This window comes from Gasterosteus aculeatus, chromosome 9, assembly GCF_964276395.1.
Source record: "Gasterosteus aculeatus chromosome 9, fGasAcu3.hap1.1, whole genome shotgun sequence".
In the NCBI taxonomy this organism is placed as follows: Eukaryota; Metazoa; Chordata; class Actinopteri; order Perciformes; family Gasterosteidae; genus Gasterosteus; species Gasterosteus aculeatus.
Window position 1 is genome coordinate 4,113,054 of NC_135696.1, and position 22,092 is coordinate 4,135,145.

General features: G+C 41.0%; 1 protein-coding gene across 15 annotated transcripts in view; it reads left to right on the plus strand.

Moving 5' to 3' along the window:
• The window catches only part of tenm3 (teneurin transmembrane protein 3), a 414,027-nt gene that overhangs the window by 337,273 nt on the left and 54,662 nt on the right, over window positions 1-22,092 (plus strand). For 8 of the 15 annotated variants that reach the window (XM_078080164.1, XM_078080165.1, XM_078080167.1 and 5 more), the window contains 10 exons: window positions 3,374-3,547; window positions 4,716-4,780; window positions 8,070-8,189; window positions 10,540-10,623; window positions 11,878-12,002; window positions 13,222-13,471; window positions 13,847-13,948; window positions 14,159-14,353; window positions 16,800-17,000; window positions 18,549-18,734. In XM_078080164.1, the coding sequence (XP_077936290.1) occupies window positions 3,374-3,547; window positions 4,716-4,780; window positions 8,070-8,189; window positions 10,540-10,623; window positions 11,878-12,002; window positions 13,222-13,471; window positions 13,847-13,948; window positions 14,159-14,353; window positions 16,800-17,000; window positions 18,549-18,734 (1,502 nt within the window). Of the gene's footprint in view, window positions 1-3,373; window positions 3,548-4,715; window positions 4,781-8,069; window positions 8,190-10,539; window positions 10,624-11,877; window positions 12,003-13,221; window positions 13,472-13,846; window positions 13,949-14,158; window positions 14,354-16,799; window positions 17,001-18,548; window positions 18,735-19,425; window positions 19,453-22,092 lie in introns of all 15 variants that reach the window. The other 7 variants (XM_078080162.1, XM_078080161.1, XM_078080160.1 and 4 more) reach the window with 1 other exon arrangement.

Consider the following 22,092-nt stretch of genomic DNA (forward strand, 5'->3'; position numbering starts at 1 on the left):
CCTTTCATACAGGCAAGTGCAGCTCAAAATACTTCACAGATGAAGAAGTGTGGACCATGAATGCCGCAAAAAAAAGGTAATTCAGCAATTGAACAACTTGATTTAATTTCAACTTTATTAGAGACCAATGCATGTTTGAAATTAAGATGCTAAATATTTAATCAACAAAAAATATGTTAGCTTAAGATAATGGAATATAAAAAGTAGTAAATAAGTATACAGCTTAACTAATAATAAAATAACAATAAAATAGAATAATATTACACAACTTACATGCTATAAAAATATTGATAAAATAGAGGCATGGATGAAGATAGTGACTGAACTATGATATGGAACTGTTAACCCACAAAATCAGAACCAAAGAGGAACAATGTCGTGACAAATGGGAGAAATGGTTCAACACATCAACGACAGTATGGGAGAAGAGCACATGAATGTTGCCTCAGAATTAATTTCGTTATTGAAAGTACCATCAAGACCCTTCACCCCCCTTTTATTTTTTTTTATTTTTTTTATTTTTTTCTCTTTTTTCCCTCCCCCCCATTTCTCTTTGTGCCTATGGGTATGTATGTACTGTATGTATGTGTATATATGTACGTGTGTGTGTGTGTGTGTATATATATATATATATATATATGTATGTTGGTATGTATGTGTGTACCCTGTCTGTGTTGAAAATAAACAAATAATAAATACTATACTATAATAAATAAATAAATAAATAATAATATAAACAGTTTTTATTAATATATATATAAAAACTGTTTTTTACAAGCTAACACACTAACGAGCTAACATGGTAGCAAGTTGGCCAGCGAGCAGCGATCGAACAGCTGATCGCGTAGCCGGTGGTCCTTTTCGGGGTCAATGAATTCATGTGTTTACTTGAAAAAGATATAACGCGATGTACCGGGATACCGTCAGAATCTTTCTAAATGCCGTGAAAGGATTTCTGGCCGTACCGCACAGCCCTACATCCATGCCTGGCCTCTGTGTCACGTCCCCCCTCTAAATGAAAGCATAATAAAATATAACTTTGTTTCATCACATTCCACAAAGGGATGAGGCAGTTTAATATGGTGATTAATAATGAAGGGGCAGGGTTAGTAATGTGCCCAGCTCACACACACAGAGCTGATACCACATGTCAAACACAGATCACAAGACGGCTTTGTGGTTTTCCATTTCAGCAAACATAAACTTTATTCTTGTAAACTAAATATAAAAGCAAAAAAGTAGGCAGGAAGTGGAACTGGAAGGGAAAGAGGTGCAGATTTTTAGAGATGTGCTATCCCAATATCAAACCTTTTAAAGTAACATAACATGTGAGGATGTGTTTTCGGCCTGTGTGTGGAAGTGTTTTTTGATCGTCTTCCAAGGGGATTTGGTAAGAGTTTGATTGACAGATGCTTTATCTGATCACCTGCCAAAAAGATTTTCTTTTAAAATACCATCACTTTTCCAATTACAGCTTCCCAGATGGTTCTGTGTAACAAACCGTCTGTTGAGTCAGGTTACTACTTTACACCTGTCTATATAAATACATCAACATAAGGAATAAATAAGGTATAGCTAATTCCTATTATCCATCCATCCAGCCTTTAACTAGGAGGCAGCAGTGCTGTGAGTCATGGGAAGCATCTCTGAGAAACAACTGTGAACTGAACACAGTTCTACTTCACAGAGCTCCAAGTGAAAAACCAATACTAATAGGGTTTCTTTGACCTTTAACTGCTGATCATCACATCAAGTAGGTCTCTGTCAATCTCCCAAAGCTTCAAATCAGATTGACAAATTGAAAGAATGAAAAAAAGAAAACACAACAAGTATAATATTGTATGTAGGAAAAGGATATTGCCCTTATTTTCTCCTTCTTGTTGATGCTGAACATGTATAGAAACTAATGATTGAATGTCATTTGTTATAATGAACATTTATAAAAAGAACAGAGCGTATGGCATTGCCTCTTAATGATCATTGATCATGTGAAATAAAGCATGTCCCCCTACATCTCTTTTCATTAAATGCTTAACAATATGTTTGTGCTTTAACGGCTGCTGTAGAACTCACACACAAAATATAGCAATGCTCAATGTTTCCCTGTTTATTCAGTCTCTTAAACTCTCTTCCCCTCTTGCCTGGAGGCAGGTATTAATTGAAGGACCCTTGTTATAATAGGCTATAATTGTTAATCATACATCCTATTTAGAGGGTAGTTTAATTGTAATTACAGATGCTCGTTAGACAGAGTTCTGTGTCCTTGGTAAGTACTGCAGACATACATGCACACTGCGCCAGCAATCTTTGTGGTGGAAATGTTCACGTGGTAAATTCTAAAGACGGCCTTTACACAAATGAAAAGGGAACGATGTGGCTTTCAGGTGGACAGCAGTTTGAATTTGCTTTATTCAGACCACTGTGGCCTTGTTGGCTTGTTCCAGTTGGGTGATAATACATGAAGGGTTTGGTGAAACCAGAAAGCATCTTCTGGAAATGGTAACTTGAGTAAAGCTTCTCTGGTCCTCGGACCACTGAAAGTCCTTTGCTACCATGCGAGGTACCACCGGAATTAATGAAAACAACCTTTTATTTGTCATGAGCTGACATGCATGCAAACATCTCTAATATGTTGGATTTAATCCCTTTGTGAGTAGAACTATTTATTCAACAAAAACATGAACATTGAATCTCGCATAGTCTTGTTCTTAACTACGTTTAAGTTCCTTGTTTAATGCTTAAAAAAGGTTAAAAAAGGTAATTTACAGGAAACCTTCCACCCCTGCGACCCTTTGCGACCCTAACTGGGAGCATCAATTTTCATGTGGCATGGGTCCACTCTTTCTCCTAATTAGGTCAGTAGGCCAGTGTCATCCATTTGAATGCTGGATCAAAACAGAGGGCTTCAAAATTAGTGGGCAGCCACCTCTAGTGGCCATGTATATCATTGATGTAAAGGGGGAAGCTAGGTGAAGGTGAAGCATAAAGCGTTATAAAGTCATGCAAAACAGTCCTTCACCATCAAGTCTGTACTCGTCAACATGGGTTAGAGACACTTACATGAGTTACTTTATGACGCCATTATAGTTCAAGACACTTAATAATCAAACATATAATGGTTTTACAGTCATGTGTGATATTATAGTTTGGAAGCTGTTCAAGCACAGCTCATATATTCATTTCTTTTATTAATGAAAGAGAATTGGGGGGAATCAAAGAGAGCTAACCTGAAAGTTAAGTGTTGCTCTTGAAGATTGAAAAATACAACATTGTGTTAAAAGTAAAAAGAATACAACAATGTATGTAAACTGTGTGACAACCTGCTGATTTACCATAACTAATCTCTGTCCCCCTTTTTCCTCCTGCTCTCCAGGCACTTCCTCTTTAAGACAGGTACAGGCACCACCCCCCTCTTCTCCACGGCAACTCCTGGCTACACCATGGCAACCGGTTCAGTGTACTCCCCGCCCACCAGGCCGCTGCCGAGGAACACCCTTTCCCGCTCTGCCTTCAAGTTCAAGAAATCATCCAAGTACTGCTCATGGCGGTAAGATGGAAGAAGTTGTCAGTGGTGCTGCTGGTATTTTCTTCTGTACAACTCATTTATACTCAGGTACACGTTTGAATATCCTAAAACAGCATTGGCTGGGACAGAAGACTTCTTCCCAGTCACCAAATGAATGAAATAAAATTAATTCATAGTATATTTGACAGATTTGAAGTTGTTTGGCATTTAATAAGGTTTGTCTCAAAGGAAGTGCCGGGAGTGGGACAAGCTAAGGAAGATGCTCCTGTAGTTTATCATACAACCCCTATACCTCATAGTTCCTATAGCTCATGTGTCGACGTGGCGCAGGGGTACATGAGTAAATGCGTCCCACATATAGTGCACGCTGATCTTTATGGCAGACGACTGTAACTTAACCACACAGTCATGCAGTTTATGCAGCTCCGTCTTCCTGCTGGCACTTCTCACACATACCAGAGATTTCCTCCCCACAGCCACCTACCAGTCAATGCCACACGCACAGGTTGCACGGACATGTGACACCAAACGTAGTCACATGTAACACATTTTGTTTGCATTGCATTTAACACTCGGCAGAATCTTGGCAGCAAATAGAGCCACGAGAGAAGAGACCAGCTGGCATCTAATTGGGTGTGTGACTTTGCTAGCTTGCAGAGCTAGTGCATCCAGGGTGTTGTTTTTTCAATAAAAATGTTTGTATAGCTGTATTTTTACATATGAAATACAAAATCTAGAATGTTCTTCAGCTCAACAGCGCTAGGTGCAATACCCCAATAGAATATTATGATTGCAAATGTCCCTGCTACTAAAAATATGTTGCTGCTAAACAACAACATTAACTCGTTAACAAGAGCATCATTGTGTAGTACTGATAGGTTGCCGGACAGCATCGTGGGATGAGGGCCTGTATTGAGATCTAGCATTTGAATCAGCACAGTCTATTGTGGAGGTTTTTTTTCATTTGTATAAGCTACACCAAAGGATTTAGAACATTTTGCACAGCGGACACAGAATAACATCTGTGACCCTGAAATGACAAATGTCGCTGTCCGTCCGCACCTCCAACGCTGTAAACCATGGGGAACACTGTAGCAGATGTGTCTGATAGTGTGATGGTTAAGACAGAAGCCACACTGACGAAGGAGGAAGCAACACAACAACCATGGTTTTCTTTTCTTTCCCTCAGGTGTACCGCCCTCAGCGCCGTAGGACTGTCTGTGCTGCTCTCCATCCTGCTCTGTTATTGCATAGGTAGGATCAAACGCACACAGACACCTTCCTAGTTGTCTCGCTCTTTCACACACAAATGCTAATCAGTGGCGTGAATACATCCACACCCATTAGTCACAGGGGTTTAGTCCGGTCCAGGTGCAGGGCCGGATGGGACTTCTTTAACGCTCTCTGTGAGCCGCTCTTGTTGCTGCATGTGTTGCTTTTCACTCTGTGGTACGAGCCCATCAGATAAGCCAGTGCCAGAGTTTTCCTCTCTCCAGGCCTTAATTCTCCCCTCCGTCTCCTGTCCGCCACGATCCAGAATGTATGCTACTGGTGATGTGTGGGCTTATATGTCGGGCCGATTATACGTTAAATTGTAGCTGGAATGGTCTTGTTGTAATGTAAAATCCAGCATGCTTTTGGTAATACAGTGAGCTAGGATGAATTGCTGGCATGTTGTATAGTCAGTCAATAAATGGTTTACAAATGAGGACAAATGATACTTTCTAATTTTGTTTAAATGCAGCTCCAATGAAATATTGATTCAAGACCTCATCCTTCTCCTTATCAGAAAAACTCTGCATGGCAGTGATGACAGATAAATATGTTGTTGAATTGTAGGAATGCTTTGATCAATTTCCCAGAGGGTGCTGATGAAAGGTAGGAATCTTCTCAGAGTAATAACTGGCAGGTTTATTAAGGGTTAGATAAATCAAAGCCGTGCTGAAATGTGTTATTCTTAGATATTTATTATTATTCACTCTTTTTATTTTTGCTCTAAACATCCCCCTAAACAGAGCTTTTGTGATAGAATGTGTGCTCATCCACACTCACCGTAAGAGTTTTCCACTGAAGTCATTAAACTTCTCAACCTCGCTGGACTCACTCGAGGCTTCTGGCAAACCGCTAATATCAACAGGAGTCAGCATTTTCATAAAAGCAGCGATCAATGGGGAGGGTCCCGCGGGTCGAGCTCCCTCAGAGGCTAAAACGAGTCGTTTCTGCCACTCCAATCTGACTGCTTCCACTTTTCCTTCCCAGCTACATCACCTTTCAGCCTTCATGGCAGTTTGACCCTTGCTAGATTGTGTGAGAGGGATTTTGTTTTGTAAAAGCCTTGAGAGAAAGACATGGGAGGGAGTGAAAGAAGTCACGGGGTTGAAAGAGTGCTATTTTTTCTAAAGGCCATTGATTCCCATAATAAACAGAAGCAATTATGATTTGAGCTCCGATAGTCCTTGGACACACATAATATGAACAATACTACAAACAAACTGCTCTTTCATTTAGGCCGGACCAACATGTTGTAATAAAAACAGATGCACGCATGGATTGTGTAATGCAGAGGTCACCAACCTTTTGACCCGTTTGACCTGAGAGTCTCTCTTTTGGTACAAAACCAAGTTCCAACCAGAGAATTCTGTACTCATCACAAACAAATATATTTATGCTTCACTCCGTTCCAAACATCAACTACCATCACAACTAATCTGTTTGAAAATGCTCCAAACACAACTCCAAGAAGTCCTTACAGAGTTAGAAAATATCTAAATATCTCAATATCGAAACACGATGCACGCGACGGTGCATGTTTACACTTATCGGTCGAAGGTAGAAGCTAAAAACGACTGAATACGCGGATATCCGTAACACATAATAATTAAATAAGCAAGTCAATCACGTGGACACGGCCATAGTGGAATAGAACATTCTGCAACAGTCTCTGCACCGGTAAGGTGAGGTCTCAGTTTACTCGACCGGTGCTTGCTTTCCGCTTTGAAATGATTTCAATCAGGTCTGAATTTGCTATTCGTGTTGCCTCTGGAGTCTGTCTCTTGCATGCCCTTATAAGGAGCTGGCTCAGCGTTTCTCTATGCAAATCCAGGTGCACTAGAACGCATGTTCAATTTAACAATCCTCATTCGGGTGAGTAGGAAAACATTTTAAACACACAGAAAAGAAAAGAACACAGTTCGAGAATGAGGCCAATGTGTTTCTTCTTGTGTTTCTGAATTCATTCAATGTTATTCTGGAGAGAAATTACCACTAGTAATATATGTATAATATCATATATCTTTAGTTAACTATAGAATATCAATCCCTTCGAAATAAGAGTATAATATTATAGCTTGGCTTGGTTGTTGGCAGCATTCACACCCTAATTGGGCAGCCCAAGAGACGGGTTGCTACACGTCCAGTGGAGTAAAGCGCAGCGTGAGGGAATGTGAAGCCCACGCCAGGATACTGAATAACCGTTCGCTCTCCATGTAGCAAATCAGAAAGATAAAGGTGCAACACGTTACACAGGGACATGTCATAGCAACAAATGGATTGGGCTCACTAACATCGGCAATCCAGTTAGTTGTTCTCTGCTATACTTCCTTATCTTTAATTCCATCACTGAACTCCTAAAATGTCCTAAAAAGGTTCCTTAAAGGGAGCTTGTCTTGTGTGACTGGTAACCAGTGCCAGTAGTCCTCACACACACACACACACACACTTAAAGATTCAGGCCCCTGTCGATTAGCCAGCACTCTCCCATGACCCTTTGCTCCTGTCCTCACCAGGAGGGGTTGTGGATAATGTGCTGGCGCAGCACGACTCTAATTTAATGAGGCATCGAAGTGTAGTTGAGTGTGGCGAATCCGTGCGTGTGCGAGCTGGTCGTATCTCACTAAACGTTCCCAAGTTGAATCAGCAATTGGTCCTTGACACGGCTGTGTGTATCTGCTGTGTGAGGAACCCAGTACTTCCATGTGTAACCTGCTCAAACAGGTCAGTGCTTCTTCTGTCACTTCAGCAGGCTGCCTGAAATAACTGCTGACTTATTTGTTTCATTGTGGTGTCCCGTGGCGGTGTGTTTACTCTTAAACTTATTAGAGCAGACACATTGGTCCTCCTGTGTGATTGTTTTGGCCGCGGTGGAATCAACCTCATTTGAGGGTGTTCAGTTCTGGCTCACGATGACAGCCCCAGTAACTCTGTTGGTACAGCGCTTCTAAATGGTTTAAGCACGCCCTTCTCCAGGGTCTACCACAGAGCAGCCTCCAAGGTTCTTTGTGTTTGTAATATTATTGTAGTGTAAGTGACACTGAAAGGTCATAGGTAATAGAGTGCACAGGGGTGATCATTCTGCTTATGATCAGTAGGCTTAACACCCACACATACATACTCACAGACAACTTCTTATACCTTTTGGGTTTTCCTCTCTTTTCTTGCATTTCTCTGTCCTCTCATTCCCTCTCCTATCCTCTTACTTTCTATCCTTTTTTCACTTGACTGACCTGTTGGCCTCTTGTGTTTTATTTTCCCTCCTCATCTCTAGCGATGCACCTGTTTGGTCTCAACTGGCAGCTTCAGGAGAGTGAAGGATACGGCGCGTTTGAAAACGGAGGAGGGGGAAGAGATACAACCCCTAACACCTTCATGGTGTCTACAGATAATGGTGGGTTCAACACGTTGTTTTTTAATACTTTTTTTCTCACAAAAAAAGAAAGAAAGTTGGGAAAGATGATTGCAGGTGACAGGACTTGGCGCAGTAAGGAGAAGGAAAATTAGCCTCAAACAGAAACTGTTAGTTGTGCCTTGAGGGAAAACTCTGCCTCCTGTAGTAGTTAAATGTTGCATATTGCAACACTGCAGACGACCCCATATGTTTTGATAATTTCATACATATGCAACCAATGAGCAATTTGGATTTATGTTCCCTGCCAATGCAGGAAGTAGTGTGATGCAGATTTGTGAGTGCAGAGGTCACAAGGGCAAATAGCGTTCACATATATAGTAAAGATCTATTTAATATCAACATACTGTATCTGTATTGGCACAGAGCTTGTCGAAGCTAATGTGTGTTGTCTGATATGTGGATTTAAAAGAACGCACGGTGAAAGTGATATGTTCCCTCCAGAAGGGTTTTTGCATAATCTTTGTAGTTTAAATGTTGGCCATTAAACAGCCCTCCTTCTATCCTGTCAGGTAATTGAAACATAATGAATACATCCTTTATTAGTACAGCCTGCAGTGTTTACCTGGCGGGACCATCTGCGCACACTATTCTGACTGACTTTGAGACTTCAGCCTCTATCAGTCATTGTCAGATCGGATGGAAAAGGGAAGAGTAGCTTGTGAGTGGCAGAGCCAGCCATGTTTTTCCATCATCAAGTTGAGATTTTAGTTTATCATCACTTGAACCAAAGTATCATCAACAAACATTCATATGGCTATTAGAATTATATATTTTTTGTTAATTATTTTCCTTTGAAATCCGTGCTCCTACACAATTATTAGTTAAGTCTATGAAAAAGGTTGTAGTTTTAGGTTAAAATGAGTATGTATAAGTAAGTAAGTATATATTACTACTATTTTCAGCGAGCTCCTGGTGGACTTGTTTCATCCCCACCTCTTCCCCACACTGACAGTCGTCCTGATTCACAATTAAGTGGGTATAATATGAATTATAGTTGCTGCACTTTTCATATCTAACGGAGTATGAAAACAGCGATGAATAAGTGCAAAAAAATGTTAATATCCCCGACTCCTCTGAAAAAAGGATTTTTAGAATAAGTGTTCACAAAAGTATTTTGTTGTGTTGGCAAGTACATTACATGATGAATTGAAAGGGTTTTCAAGGTTTAAATGGCTTTCCTCTTCAGTTTTCAAATCAATTCATAAGGACTTTAGCCAGTGGGAAATAAAAACAGAAAATCCACAATGAATCAATATGAACTAAACACTGCAAAATGTAAGACATGTTTTTAAATGGAATCTGTTATGAGTGATATATTGCTTACTCTTACACACACATTTGATATCTTCGTGAGTTTGAATGCATTTATTTATTTAAACATGTTCCATTGGGGATGTGTTCACCACAGGGACGGTCTGGGAACATCCATTTTTCAAATCGAGGAACAACAGATGCATAATGAAGTCCTCTAATTAAAACATGGATCCACGCCACTAATCCTGCTCTCCTTACACATCATACATGAATGAAAGTATCAACTGAACCTAAATTATTATTTCAAGTAGCATTCATCCAAAGTGCTAGATCAATTCTTATATACACTAGAATCCAGCCAATTCTATTTTGTAATGTTTTTAGCTCATTAATATTTCCTTATTGTTTATTTTATCCATATTTGCCTTTGCTGTAGTCTGCTTCCACCTTCTCAGTCTCTTGAACTCCCGTACACACAAATTGTGTTTGACGACTAGAACCAACAGCATTCATCTCTGTCAGCTGTGTTTGCACTGATAGACAGTTACACAGAGTTACAAGCCAGGACACAAACGCACCTCAGACTATGCCAGAATCAATCGGGACATTAAACTGTCCCCATTCATGTCCCGGACACCACAACTCCGGGGGGGACTCATTCCTGGTTTTACACCACAATAATATATGAAATGACTTTGTCAATTCAAACTGTCACACTACATGTCATTATTCACCCACTCACACACATTCATGCTGTAATGGTGTAATGGCCAGGAATTGATCCACAGATCTTCTGAACTCCTCAGCAACACTTGCCAACGAATGAATGGTGCTGCTTTAGCTTTTGTATGATTGAATAGTCGCACCTGCCTGCAGGAACTCTGTTGTTCTTTCCTTCCATTGTCTTCTCTCTGCACTCCAGGTTTTGCTTCAGCTTCCATCTTTATCGTTTACATCTGTTTTCCGTCTTCTTTAAATCACCTTTACACTTTCCCCATGGTGTGAAGTTTGTGACACTCTTCTCCAGAATATTACTCTTGACAGACTGTTTCCTAAACCTTTTTTCTCTCCTCAGGTAAAATGTTTCTTCTTGAGAACAGTACCATAGACACTGGGGAGTTAGATGTTGGTAGACAAGCCATACAAGATGTCCCACCAGGTAAGTTGTAGATCTACATGTTGAGATCCACTGCAATAAGTCCTACCTCCACATGGTTGTACGGTACCCTGAGGGAGGTGTTACTGCAACTGTCTGATTGTTTTGGAGGCTGCAGGTTGTTCAATCGTATACTGTTACGCCGACGGTGTACATGGTTGTCTCTCCCTCATTTATAGTAGTGTGACCGGGATGATTGAATGATGAGCTGCCATAAATCAATCAACAAGATACTTCATGGTATTATATGGTGGGACATATTGTAAACAAAACCCATAATTACGATCAATAATGAAGTAAAGTTAAAATGAAGGTATGCTACTCAATTCCACCTTCACTTTAGTTAATTAATGACATTCCAAGCCTGTTGTTTTTAATTGAAAAACCATTAACAGCATTCTGTTATTTTATGTATAGCAGACAGCTGTTATGAATAACAAGCCATTGCTACGGTTACAGTTTAAGGCAGTGGTCCCCAACCACCGGGCCGCGGACCGGTACTGGTCTGTGGGCCGTTTGGTACCGGGCCGCACCACAGAAAGCTTATATATATTTTTTTTCTGAAAAATGTTTTATTTTGAAAATTGACCGGCTTTTCTCCTAATTATGTGCGCTCGTCCCTCTGACATATTCCCCACATGTCACCAGGCGTTTTTCGTCACATTTACAATTGTCCTCTTACCGTGCACGGCATTTTCGCCCACACAGAGCGCGCGACTACTACTACTACAATGTGTTCATACAAATGATTGATTTCTTTAGTAAGTACTAAAGGGTCACGCTCATCTGGTCAGGGTTCCTTTTGCAATAATGACCTGCTCGCCGAACCGTATCATCTTATGTATTATGACATTATCGTTTACGTACTTTAAATCTCTAAATAATCATTAAGTGGTTTTAAAGATTGAATATTTAGCTAATTGCAATAAAATTGCTTTTAAGCACGGAACATGCTGTATTTCCAAATCAGTTTGGGCGAAATGTAACAAACCAGGGGTCAAACATTGCAATGTAAGTGGCTTTGGATGAAAGCATCAGCAAAATGACATGTGATGTAATAATGAATGTCAACACGGTGGCAAAAGTATTTAGAAATGAAATATTTGTTTCTATTTAGAAAGCATGACTGTTTTCATTCATGTGGTATAGAGAAGAGGTTTCCTGTCCATGTACTGATACTTGTTTAACTTTTTTTTAACTTTTTTAATCTGCCACTGATTGTCCCTGCTGATGGTCTGTTATTGCTCTTTATTGAAGGTGTGTTTTGGAGGTCTCAGCTGTACATCGACCAACCGCAATTTTTGAAATTCAACATCTCCGTCCAGAGAGACGCTCTAGTTGGAGTGTATGGACGCAAAGGGCTGCCGCCCTCACACACACAGGTTGGTTACACAAACACGTGCAAGGCAATGCCTATAGTATCCCCTCAAAAAAAGAGGGTATATATAACTCAATGAATATCAAGCAAAACCAGACGCAGATCTGGGGGGAACCCACTTGTGGCGGTTTGAAATGGTTGCTATGGTAAAACGGATATGTGAGAAAGAACAATATAACAAAGTTAACGGAAGCAAAGACAGCGTCTGTATCCACTGATAAATACAAACCTGTGTTCATGGTACGATGTAACCAGAACAAGCATTTAGTGTTTTCAACTGTCCACAGAAAGAAATTCTAATCAGATCAGTACACTCCGTTATTTGGAGATCTCTGAGATAGCGTTTAAAAGAATCTGCCCTCAACCACCCGGAATCCTCAGACCTTTCTACTTTTAACAAATACCTTAAGTGAGGAGAAAACTCTTGACTCTCAAAATGTCAAAACCATTAATCCTTTTTGCTATGTAGCAAGTGTGTCTGGGTCAAAAGCTTTATGGATTCTTTGTTAATAACGAAGCAGATAAGCTTCTTACAAACCTAAACTACCCTTTGACTACACTTACATCTCTGTGTGATGAATCGTGTCTTCTATCAAGGGACTAATCCACTTATCTATAAAAGACAGCTTCATACAATGCCACCCCTCTTACAGCTCAATGTTAGCACTTTAGATAATCGACAGTGCTGCGTGTGTGTGTGTGTGTGTGTGCGCGTGCGTCCTTGTCGTAACCTTAATCCATCTAAGTTTGTGTTTTCATGGCATCGTGCCGGCATTATGTCTCATGGTCGTCCTCATGATGATATCTCTGGAACGCATTAAAAGATTTCCTTTCTTCAAACTTTGCCTTAACAGCCACTTGATAAAGTATTTTGATTTTGGTGGTAAAAGTTTAAAGATTAAGGTTACTGAAGGACCTGAAGACCCGCCGTTCATCCTGAATGAGATGAGAATCGGTTCAAACAGTCTGCTTCGACTTGTAGAGGAGCTGATACAAATCAAGGGCCAAAGGTCAACGTGACCCTTGTGTTCATCTTAGTATGTGATAGAAAGAAGCGGGGCCAACTGTCAACAAGTAGACTGAATACATTCATAATTATTATCCATGTCATTGATGAAGTCAATGTACTCTAGTCCTAGACTAAACACCTTTAAGTTTGTTACAGTTACGCTAAATGCTCTTTTACTAAGAAAAAAATGTGTTTTGTATTTTTTGTCTCCCAGTACGACTTTGTGGAGCTGCTGGACGGTAGTCGCCTCATTTCCAAACGATCGCTCAGTGACGTGTACGTGGGACACGCACACCCAGCTGCTGCACATGAGGAGGAGCCTGGAGGAGGAGCCCGCCGTGCACGCTCAGTGAACGTGCACGAGGCTGGCTTCATCCAATACCTGGATACAGGAATCTGGCATCTGGCGTTCTACAATGACGGACGCAATGCAGAACAGGTCTCCTACAATACCGTCGTTATAGGTGAGAGAAAGCAGCTTTCTCCCTATTTTCCCTTGGTGGTTATGGGTAAAACAGGAACAACTTGAAAGAATTCTAGAATATTTTTGTCCAGCATGTGAGAGTGTGAGAGAACATTAGGTGAAGCAGAGAGTCAGCATTGGTGTGTGTGTGACAAAAAAAGAGCGGGCCAAAAAAGGCTGCGGGGTAATTGGATGTTACAATGTGTTGATTGGACTGACTGTGGTAACTACGGCAACCACAGAAGGCCGATGCTGTTTGCATGTGTTATTTCCCAAGATGTACAGTTACATATCCCGCCTACCCAATTAACTTACTCCTTTGCCCTCTCTCTCTTTCTCTCTCTCCCACTGTTGGGAACCTATCACTCTTAATCAGAGTCGATTATGGAGTGTCCTCAGAATTGTCATGGAAACGGAGATTGTCTCTCAGGAATATGCCACTGTTTCCCAGGATTTCTAGGCCCTGACTGCTCTCGAGGTAATCAGACACACACAAATACAGATACTGTGCTACCTGTCAAGAGGCAGTAATTGTTTGGAGAAAAAGTAATCCTTTGTCATTCATGAACATGCAGTTATTTGTAGATTTTAAGCCTCTGTTTTAATTGAAGTTGTGGGGCGATTGAGGGGAACATGTTTGGTCCTAGTGTCTGATCTGACGATGCATTGCTGCATGTGTCTGGTCCAGCTTCCTGCCCGGTGCTGTGCAGTGGTAACGGCCAGTACTCGCGTGGCCGCTGCCAGTGCTACAGCGGGTGGAAAGGCACTGAGTGCGACGTGCCGACCAACCAGTGCATCGACATCCACTGCGGAGGACACGGCATCTGCATAGTGGGTGCCTGCATCTGCAACACCGGTTATAAGGGCGACAATTGTGAGGAAGGTAAGACTGATGTCCATCGAGGACAAACACATGAAAGAACATTGGTGACGTGTTTTGCCACTAGCTTGCTCCTTGCTCTGGGACATTTGGACACCTCCCCACATCAACGGCCTGGCATTTTGTCAAAACAAACTACATATTTGAATGTCAACGTAAATAATTGATTCAGCACATGTTTCCTACTATCTATGACATTTATTTCTGAAACAAAATAGTCCTGTAGTTTGTTGAAATAATAACTGTAATTGCAGGACACTTGAATGCAATCTATCATTAAGTGGATATTTAGAGTAGTTTCCAAGGTGTTAATAAGACGCTATATCTAGATTGTTCCTTGTTTAGCATCTGCACATTTTGTTACAGCTGCTGTGCCTAAAGAGCCCATGTAATTATTTCACTGTGTTAATACGTAAAAGGTTCTGGGTGCATAATGGCTGAAGGCACAAAACGGCAGGTTTTGTATTTCACCTCATGTGATCTTTCCATATACAGCTTGTACTTGTCATAGGTACATGTTATGTTTTATCGGTTTTAAGTCATTTCCTAAAGTTTACTATGTAACTATATTGACTGGTTTGTGGACAAAATCACCCGTAAGGTGCAGGTGGTTTGTCAAAAACAGTGTTGCCTAATCCCAGCCACACACACAGATACACACACGTGGTTACCGTCACCTTGCCGACAGGTAGCTGGCTCGATACGGCTACAAACTGTACTCTTTGGCCTAATTTCATCTGAGTTGATCAATACTAATCTGCTATTTGCTGGTTGTCACTGACACACACACACACACACTCACATACAGATAACACAGGTAAACACTTTAGCATTGAGTGTGAGCAAATGTGGGCACAAATGTGTGCACATGCTGCACATAAATACACACTCATTGTTCCACCATTGTCTGAAACTAGAAAGGAGATTTGCTATTTGCTACTTTGCAACTGGTTTAATAACACTAGTTTCAAGCTGCACTTTCAAGGGATCTGGGTGGAAGTTGTTTTATCTAAGTCTGGACAGATTGACATCAATATTCTAAATGATTAGTTTTTTGTTTATCAATAGGCTTATCTACAAACAATATCATCCAAAAGGCTTTTGCTTATGAGCAACACTTAATGTCTGTATGTTAGGGGTTGAACTGTAGTTTCTAAGCAATTAGGACTATTAATACAATATATAAAGACAATATATAAAACATAGCATTTATATATAGATAACTATATGTATAATATATATATATATATATATATATATATATATATATATATATATATATATATATATATATATATATATATACCAATGTGTAGAATACGTTACGCCCCTCAATTATTTGGGGAGTAGCAGAAAATATTTAGCTCATTTGCAATAGAAGTTGCAGCCATGTAGTTGTGAGTGACATTTCCAATTACTACAATAGCAAAAGTGAGCCTGATATGATGTGGGGTATAAATTGATTTAGTGATATTTTATAAAAATTTTGAATATATGTGTCAAGTCGCAGTAAAAGCACTTCATCATGTTTTCTTTCTGGTTCAATGTGTTTACAGAATGTTCATTACCCAACAAAAAAAATATCAACAAACTTCTGATCTGATCTATTCATGTCGATTCCAGTGTATCATATTGTTGCAATTTGCGTGGGGTGTTTCTGTGTCAGACGGTTTGGCCACAGAGACGCTGCACGAGCTGCCACAAGGACATTTCATTTCATGTTGCCCACATTTCTTACAGATTGATGACATTATTGTACTCTATGGTGGTTTGACTGTAATGCATGGAATGTAGTTCCAGTGCTGTCATACTTACTCATGCTGGTCTCTAAGAATCGGTTGGGATGTTTTGAAGAGGGCTTGATGAGGTATTATCAATACCTATATTATCGCACCGGGTTTGAACAATCACATAGGAGTCAGGCAACAACATCTTTACACTTACAGAACAAAACATCAATCCCGGATGGATTTCAGATGTTTTCGCTGGTCTGCCTTCCCCTCAGACAGCGATGCAGTCTATGTTTTTGAAAGGGAACTGAATCCGTTATCTCTGCTCTTGTCAAAACCACCAAAAAAGAACAACAGGGAGACCAGCAACCCCACGGAATCTGCTAGGTCAAATAAAGCTTTTTTTTTTGCGAGAGGGTAGATGGATACGATGGCTTCAGTTCCCAAGTTCAAACCACAAACGTGTTCTAATTATAGTGCAAACTTAAACGCATTCTTGATGTTTCGGGTGTTTTGCTGTTGACAGTACACTGCTTCGCTCCGCTATGGTATCACACGTCTGCCTCTCCAAGCATCATCTAGTGCACGTAAAACAGACTATGGATAAGTACCTCAGACAAGCACACTCAACTGTCCTCCTCGTTAAGTTCAATCCCCTCAAGTGCACAGACCTGTGCTCTACATGCATGGTATTAATATTTGCTTTAATCTGTCTTCAGTGGATTGCATAGAGCCCAGCTGCTCAACCCACGGAGTGTGTATCCATGGGGAGTGTCATTGTCAGCCCGGCTGGGGCGGAGCCAGCTGTGAGATCGTAAAGGCCATGTGTCCGGACCAGTGTTCAGGCCACGGCACCCACAACGCAGACACCAGCACCTGTACCTGCGACGACAACTGGACTGGACCCGACTGCTCTTTAGGTGTGTCACGGTTAATGTTCTTTCCTTCTTGCCTGCCTCGTCACCACTTACACAAGACTAGGTTTCTAAAAGCAGCATGGCACCAAGCTTTACAGTTAATACAGAGTTAATCAAAGAAGAGGGAGATCTGTACAACATTAACACAAAAGAAGAAATTAGGGTATGACATAATTCAAATAACACTGTAGGAACAGTCATAAATGATGGGATATGTCTGTAAAATAACAAGCAAGGCATCAGGTGAGTTAGAATCTCTCCAAAGCAAGTCTTTGGCTGCCAATGAGGAGAAAGTGGAACAGAAGAGCACTGATCTCGAGGTGGCTTGCTGTGGGTTGGACATCCTGCAGCTCTGGCTTGCAGAAGCTGCAAATGAGAGCCGTCTCTTGGCGTTGGAGGAGTCAGAGTACAACTATCAGGGCGATGTGTGAAAGCAGCACCGATACGTCTTTATGTTCGTTGTGGATGAGTAAGATTAAACATGACACATGTTGACTCCGTCGCTGAACGGGTTAAGAAACATATAGGGAACTTTCACTCAAAACCATAAAGAGTTCCACTATGGTTCCAATTGATCTTCAACTGATTGTAGAAAAAGAGTTCTGTTGAAAACATGACACCTGAATTACATTTCTTATAGTAAACAATAATATTAAATCTTGCTTGTAATCTAATATCTGCTTCTTCCTGTGTTCTTGGTTACTTAAAGCATGAAAGATGACACATTTACTTTTTAACTAAATGTAGTCTTTTAAAGGCTCGCTGAGGACAAGTCCAAAATTCAGTCCAAAAACCCTGTGTTCTCACTTCTATTTGTGTTGCCGTTGACTTTTATCCGTTATCTTTTCGTAACCTTAAACACACCCCCAATGAAGTGTTGTCATTTTGTGAAACACACTCACTGAGTACAAACACACACACACACACACACACAAATGTATTTTTTGTCCTGGCGTGTTCTTCATATATTTCCAGTAGTGTATGATCAGTGATGCACAGTACTGATGAGTCAATAAGTACAGTATTACGCAGAGGTCTTCAACAGGGGGTCCGCGAAGGTACTGCAGGGGGGGTCGCGAAATGTTTGGTTGATAAGACAATTTTTTTAAACAATTTTTTTCCCCACAAATGTAAATGTCTTCAGAATCAGAATTGTATTTATGGTCTTTAAATACACATTAACATGAATCCAACATATTGAAGCGAACGGATAAATTGATGGAGAAGACATTATCTGTCAGTGCGCAACACACACATTCAGCTTCCCTCAGCAGCTCTCAAGCTGGGCACCGGTTCACTCACAGCACCTTTCATGCGAATACAACAGCGCCGGCACCAGACAATCAGATCGCCTTTATGCTCACGTCTAAAGAGCGTGAAGCTCAAAAATAAAAGATGGCGGACCAAACCAAGAATAGGGGGTCCCTGCTCCACCTCGCCATCAGTTTGGGGACCTTGGCTTGAAAAACGTTGAAGACCCCTGGTATAACGTATAAGAGCACTGTGGGCATTGTGATTCCATGTATTGATACCTCTGTCTTTCTCTGACAGAGGTGTGTGAGGTGGACTGCGGCAGCCATGGCGTCTGTTACGGCGGTGTGTGTCGATGCGAGGAGGGCTGGACGGGTGCCCTGTGTGACCAGAAGGCCTGCCACCCTCTGTGCAGCAAGAACGGGGTGTGTAAGGAGGGCAAGTGTGAGTGTGACCAGGGATGGACAGGCGAGCACTGCAATATTGGTGAGTGAAGTCCTCTTCTCGTGCAAACAAACACACACACACACACACACACACACACTACGGGAAAAGTGAGGCTGTGACAAAGGTGTCCCTCAGGATGCACAAACATTGAGTTCATATGTCAACATGTGGCTGTTTTCCCAACATGCAGTGTTAGTTATACTGCTCGGTATCTGCTGTGTGGTAATAGTTGAGCAGTGGTTGGGGGGTGTAAGGTGGAGGCTGGGGGGCTTCTGCCACCTTTTCTCTAACCATCACATTCAACTCTGCTGTTTAAGTGTGCTGGAGACTGTGACCCCTCCCCTCATGTAGACCTGTTTCAATATTACTTGGCTGAATTTATAGTAAATATGGTAATATAGGATAGTAAATATCCGCGCTGACATATTGACAATATTTTTTTGGCGTGATGCAGCTTCAACAAAGAATACCAGAAACAAAGTTCTGGCTGATTTTGGACCCTGATAATTTGCTTGAGTCACAATATCCTATTCTGTTTTTCCTTCTCTTTCTCTCTTTGAATCTGATTAAATTTCTACCCATGTCCTTTGGTAATGATTGACATGTGTGATTGACAGCTGTCCTCTGATTGTGATCCCGAATACAAGATGCTTCTCCTGACGCTTTTTCTGGACTAAAGACTCTTCCTATCTATCTCTCTTTCCCTTTATTTTTGTCCTTCTTTTTCAAGCTCACAATCCGGACATTAGAGTAAAAGGTACTGTGCTTTCTTCTTCTCCTCACCCCCAGCTTCTTCTCACCCCCCTTCTTCTTTGGCTTTTCTCTTTGTGACTTTATTTTGAATATCTTAAGTGTATCATGTTTTTTCCCCCTTCAGCCCCTCTTATCATTTGCCTGCTATGATAACATGTACTGTTCATGTTGCTCTGAACATTTTAGGATTTGAATATTGATTTGAATATTAGCACAATGCACATTGGCTTCGTTTTGTTTTGCATTTTAGGTTGCACACTTCAATGTTTTCCTATACAGAAGAATAATGAGTTTCTCTCTGTATGTTGTCCACTGGTTCCTTTCTAGTTGTCCAATGCTGGGACGCCCTTGATAGTGTTGCTAGTTCATCTGGACACAATAGAGAATCATTTACTTTGTGTGTTTGTCATCGGCTCAACCTTGTGACCTAGAGATCTAGAATACCAGCTCAGAACAGTATAACAGAGGACGTTTCTGTGGTTCGGGCTTAGGTCTCATCTCATTCTGCTACATGTGTGTCATAGGTGTAGCAGCCATAATGGTACTCACACACTAAACACTGCAGTCAAACCTTAGTCACAGCATTTGTGTAATTATTTAAATTCCCAAGCATTTGCACAATGGCATAGCAAACGATTACTGCACTGTAGTGTTTAATTAATTTAGCTGATTTTACCTCATTCCATTGCAACCATGGGACTCTTCTAGATAAGGAACTTTACAATTATTGCTCATAGGAAATGCAATATAAGGCAATTAAAAGAAAAACATATATTTGGATTATCAGGTGGCTTACGTTGTGTACTCATCTTACATTCGCATAAATGTGGATGCAGCAACAAAATTCTTTAAATATATATAATATGTTATGCTTCCCATAATGCGACTGAAAAGCTGCTTTTGCTCTTTAATACGAGTCTCTGCAGCGCCGTCATTCAGGGTCATCTAGTCGGCAACGGTGGCTGCAGCTCCATCCTGCTTCTTCTCACTCATGTGCACGCCGTCCAACACAATCCCAGTTTCTCTTTGGCACCCGCTGTATTATCTCCCACCCTTAATCTCTGCAAAGAGCTAGACCACAATCAAGTTGGTGTTTGAGAATCTTCCTCTGGTCATTGAAAACATTTTTTTATTTATGTTGAAGTAATTTTACCTTCCTCCCTCTTGTGTCACCTAAAGGTGAGTGAAGCCCGGTTTGAGTGAAGGGCCGTTCTGACACTGACTGACTCTCTCTGTTACTGCAGTCCTGTGATCCCAACTCTTCCTCTCCTCCTCTTCCTCTTCCCTCGGCTGCCATTTCCATCTGTCCATCACAAAGACAATATTTGGCAGTGCTGCTTTTGTTTGGATTTACTTTTTTTCCCTAATTTTCCTCCCTCTCTCCCTCGTGCCCTCTCCTATTCTCAGGATATAAAGGTAATTCATGCCAAAGACTTAATGAAGGCATACTGTCCCAGAACAGCACCACTCCACACTGCTGTGTTAACTACCTTTGGTTCACATTCTTTCACATCTCATTTCATTTTTCCTGTCTTTTCCTTTTTTTTCCCCTTGGTCTTTCAGTCTTTCTAAACGCACGGCATAAATGTTTATTGCATTATCTTATCGTTACACCTTGTTCTTATTTTGGCTAAGCTTTTGTTTTTTAGCACTCTTGTTGGTTTTCTGTCACATTATTATTGCCCTGTTTTTTACACACAAATCTCAGACTATACAAATGAAGATGTGCTAGCACACACACACACACACGCAAACATAAACTCAAGGTGTGTATTTCCTGTTCTGTCTTGCATCCACAAGCCTGATATATGTCTGTTTGTCTGAATTCAGCTGTTCCTCTGCCTCTCTTTCCTGTCTATGTCTCTCTCTCCTTCTCTCTCTCTCTCTCTCTCTCTCTCCTTTCCTCATGACCTTCCATCTTTACCTCCCTTATTCTGTCTGTGAAGCTGGGCTTTGCTTGGTTCTGGTTCTCACCTGTGATTAACCTGATTGCCAGCCTCACTGTCCTTTCTGTGATGGAGGAATGTCAGAAGCCATAAAGTATAGCCTCCGGAGGCACGCAGTCCAGACCACCTGTCCTCCCTATACTTTGTGCGCTGTGTATCCGTCTACCTGTTGTGTTTTCACATGGATTCTAACCTGTGATGTTGTGGGTTTTTTTTACTGACAAGTCAAACAAGACCAAAGGAGTCTGACAAAGACAGGAGCTGTCTTTGTCAACTGGCCAGGGGTCAAACTCCACTCAGATTTGTTGGACTTCTATAAAACATGCTCGAAATGTTTCGCTTTCAACTTCTTTTTTGTTTGTTTGTTTGTTTGTATGCCTGTTCCATCATATTTTGCAACAGTAACATCTTCTGTCTTTATTTACAGATAAAGTATTATTTTTAATAATCAGTGCGCAGTAGCCATTTGGTCTTAGTGGTTCATGTGAAACTACAACTTCAGTGCATTTCACCCGAGGCTGACTGTCTGTCTGTCTGTCTGTCTGTCAGTTTGTCCCTCACATGTGGTCTTATTTGTTTATATTTATGTGTCTTATTTGTCTATCAATCTGTCTTTCAGCCTGTCAATCCATTCGTTGGAGGGCCAAATGCCTTTATACACGTTAGGCTTTCACCAATATGGGTCTTTGACGGCTCTT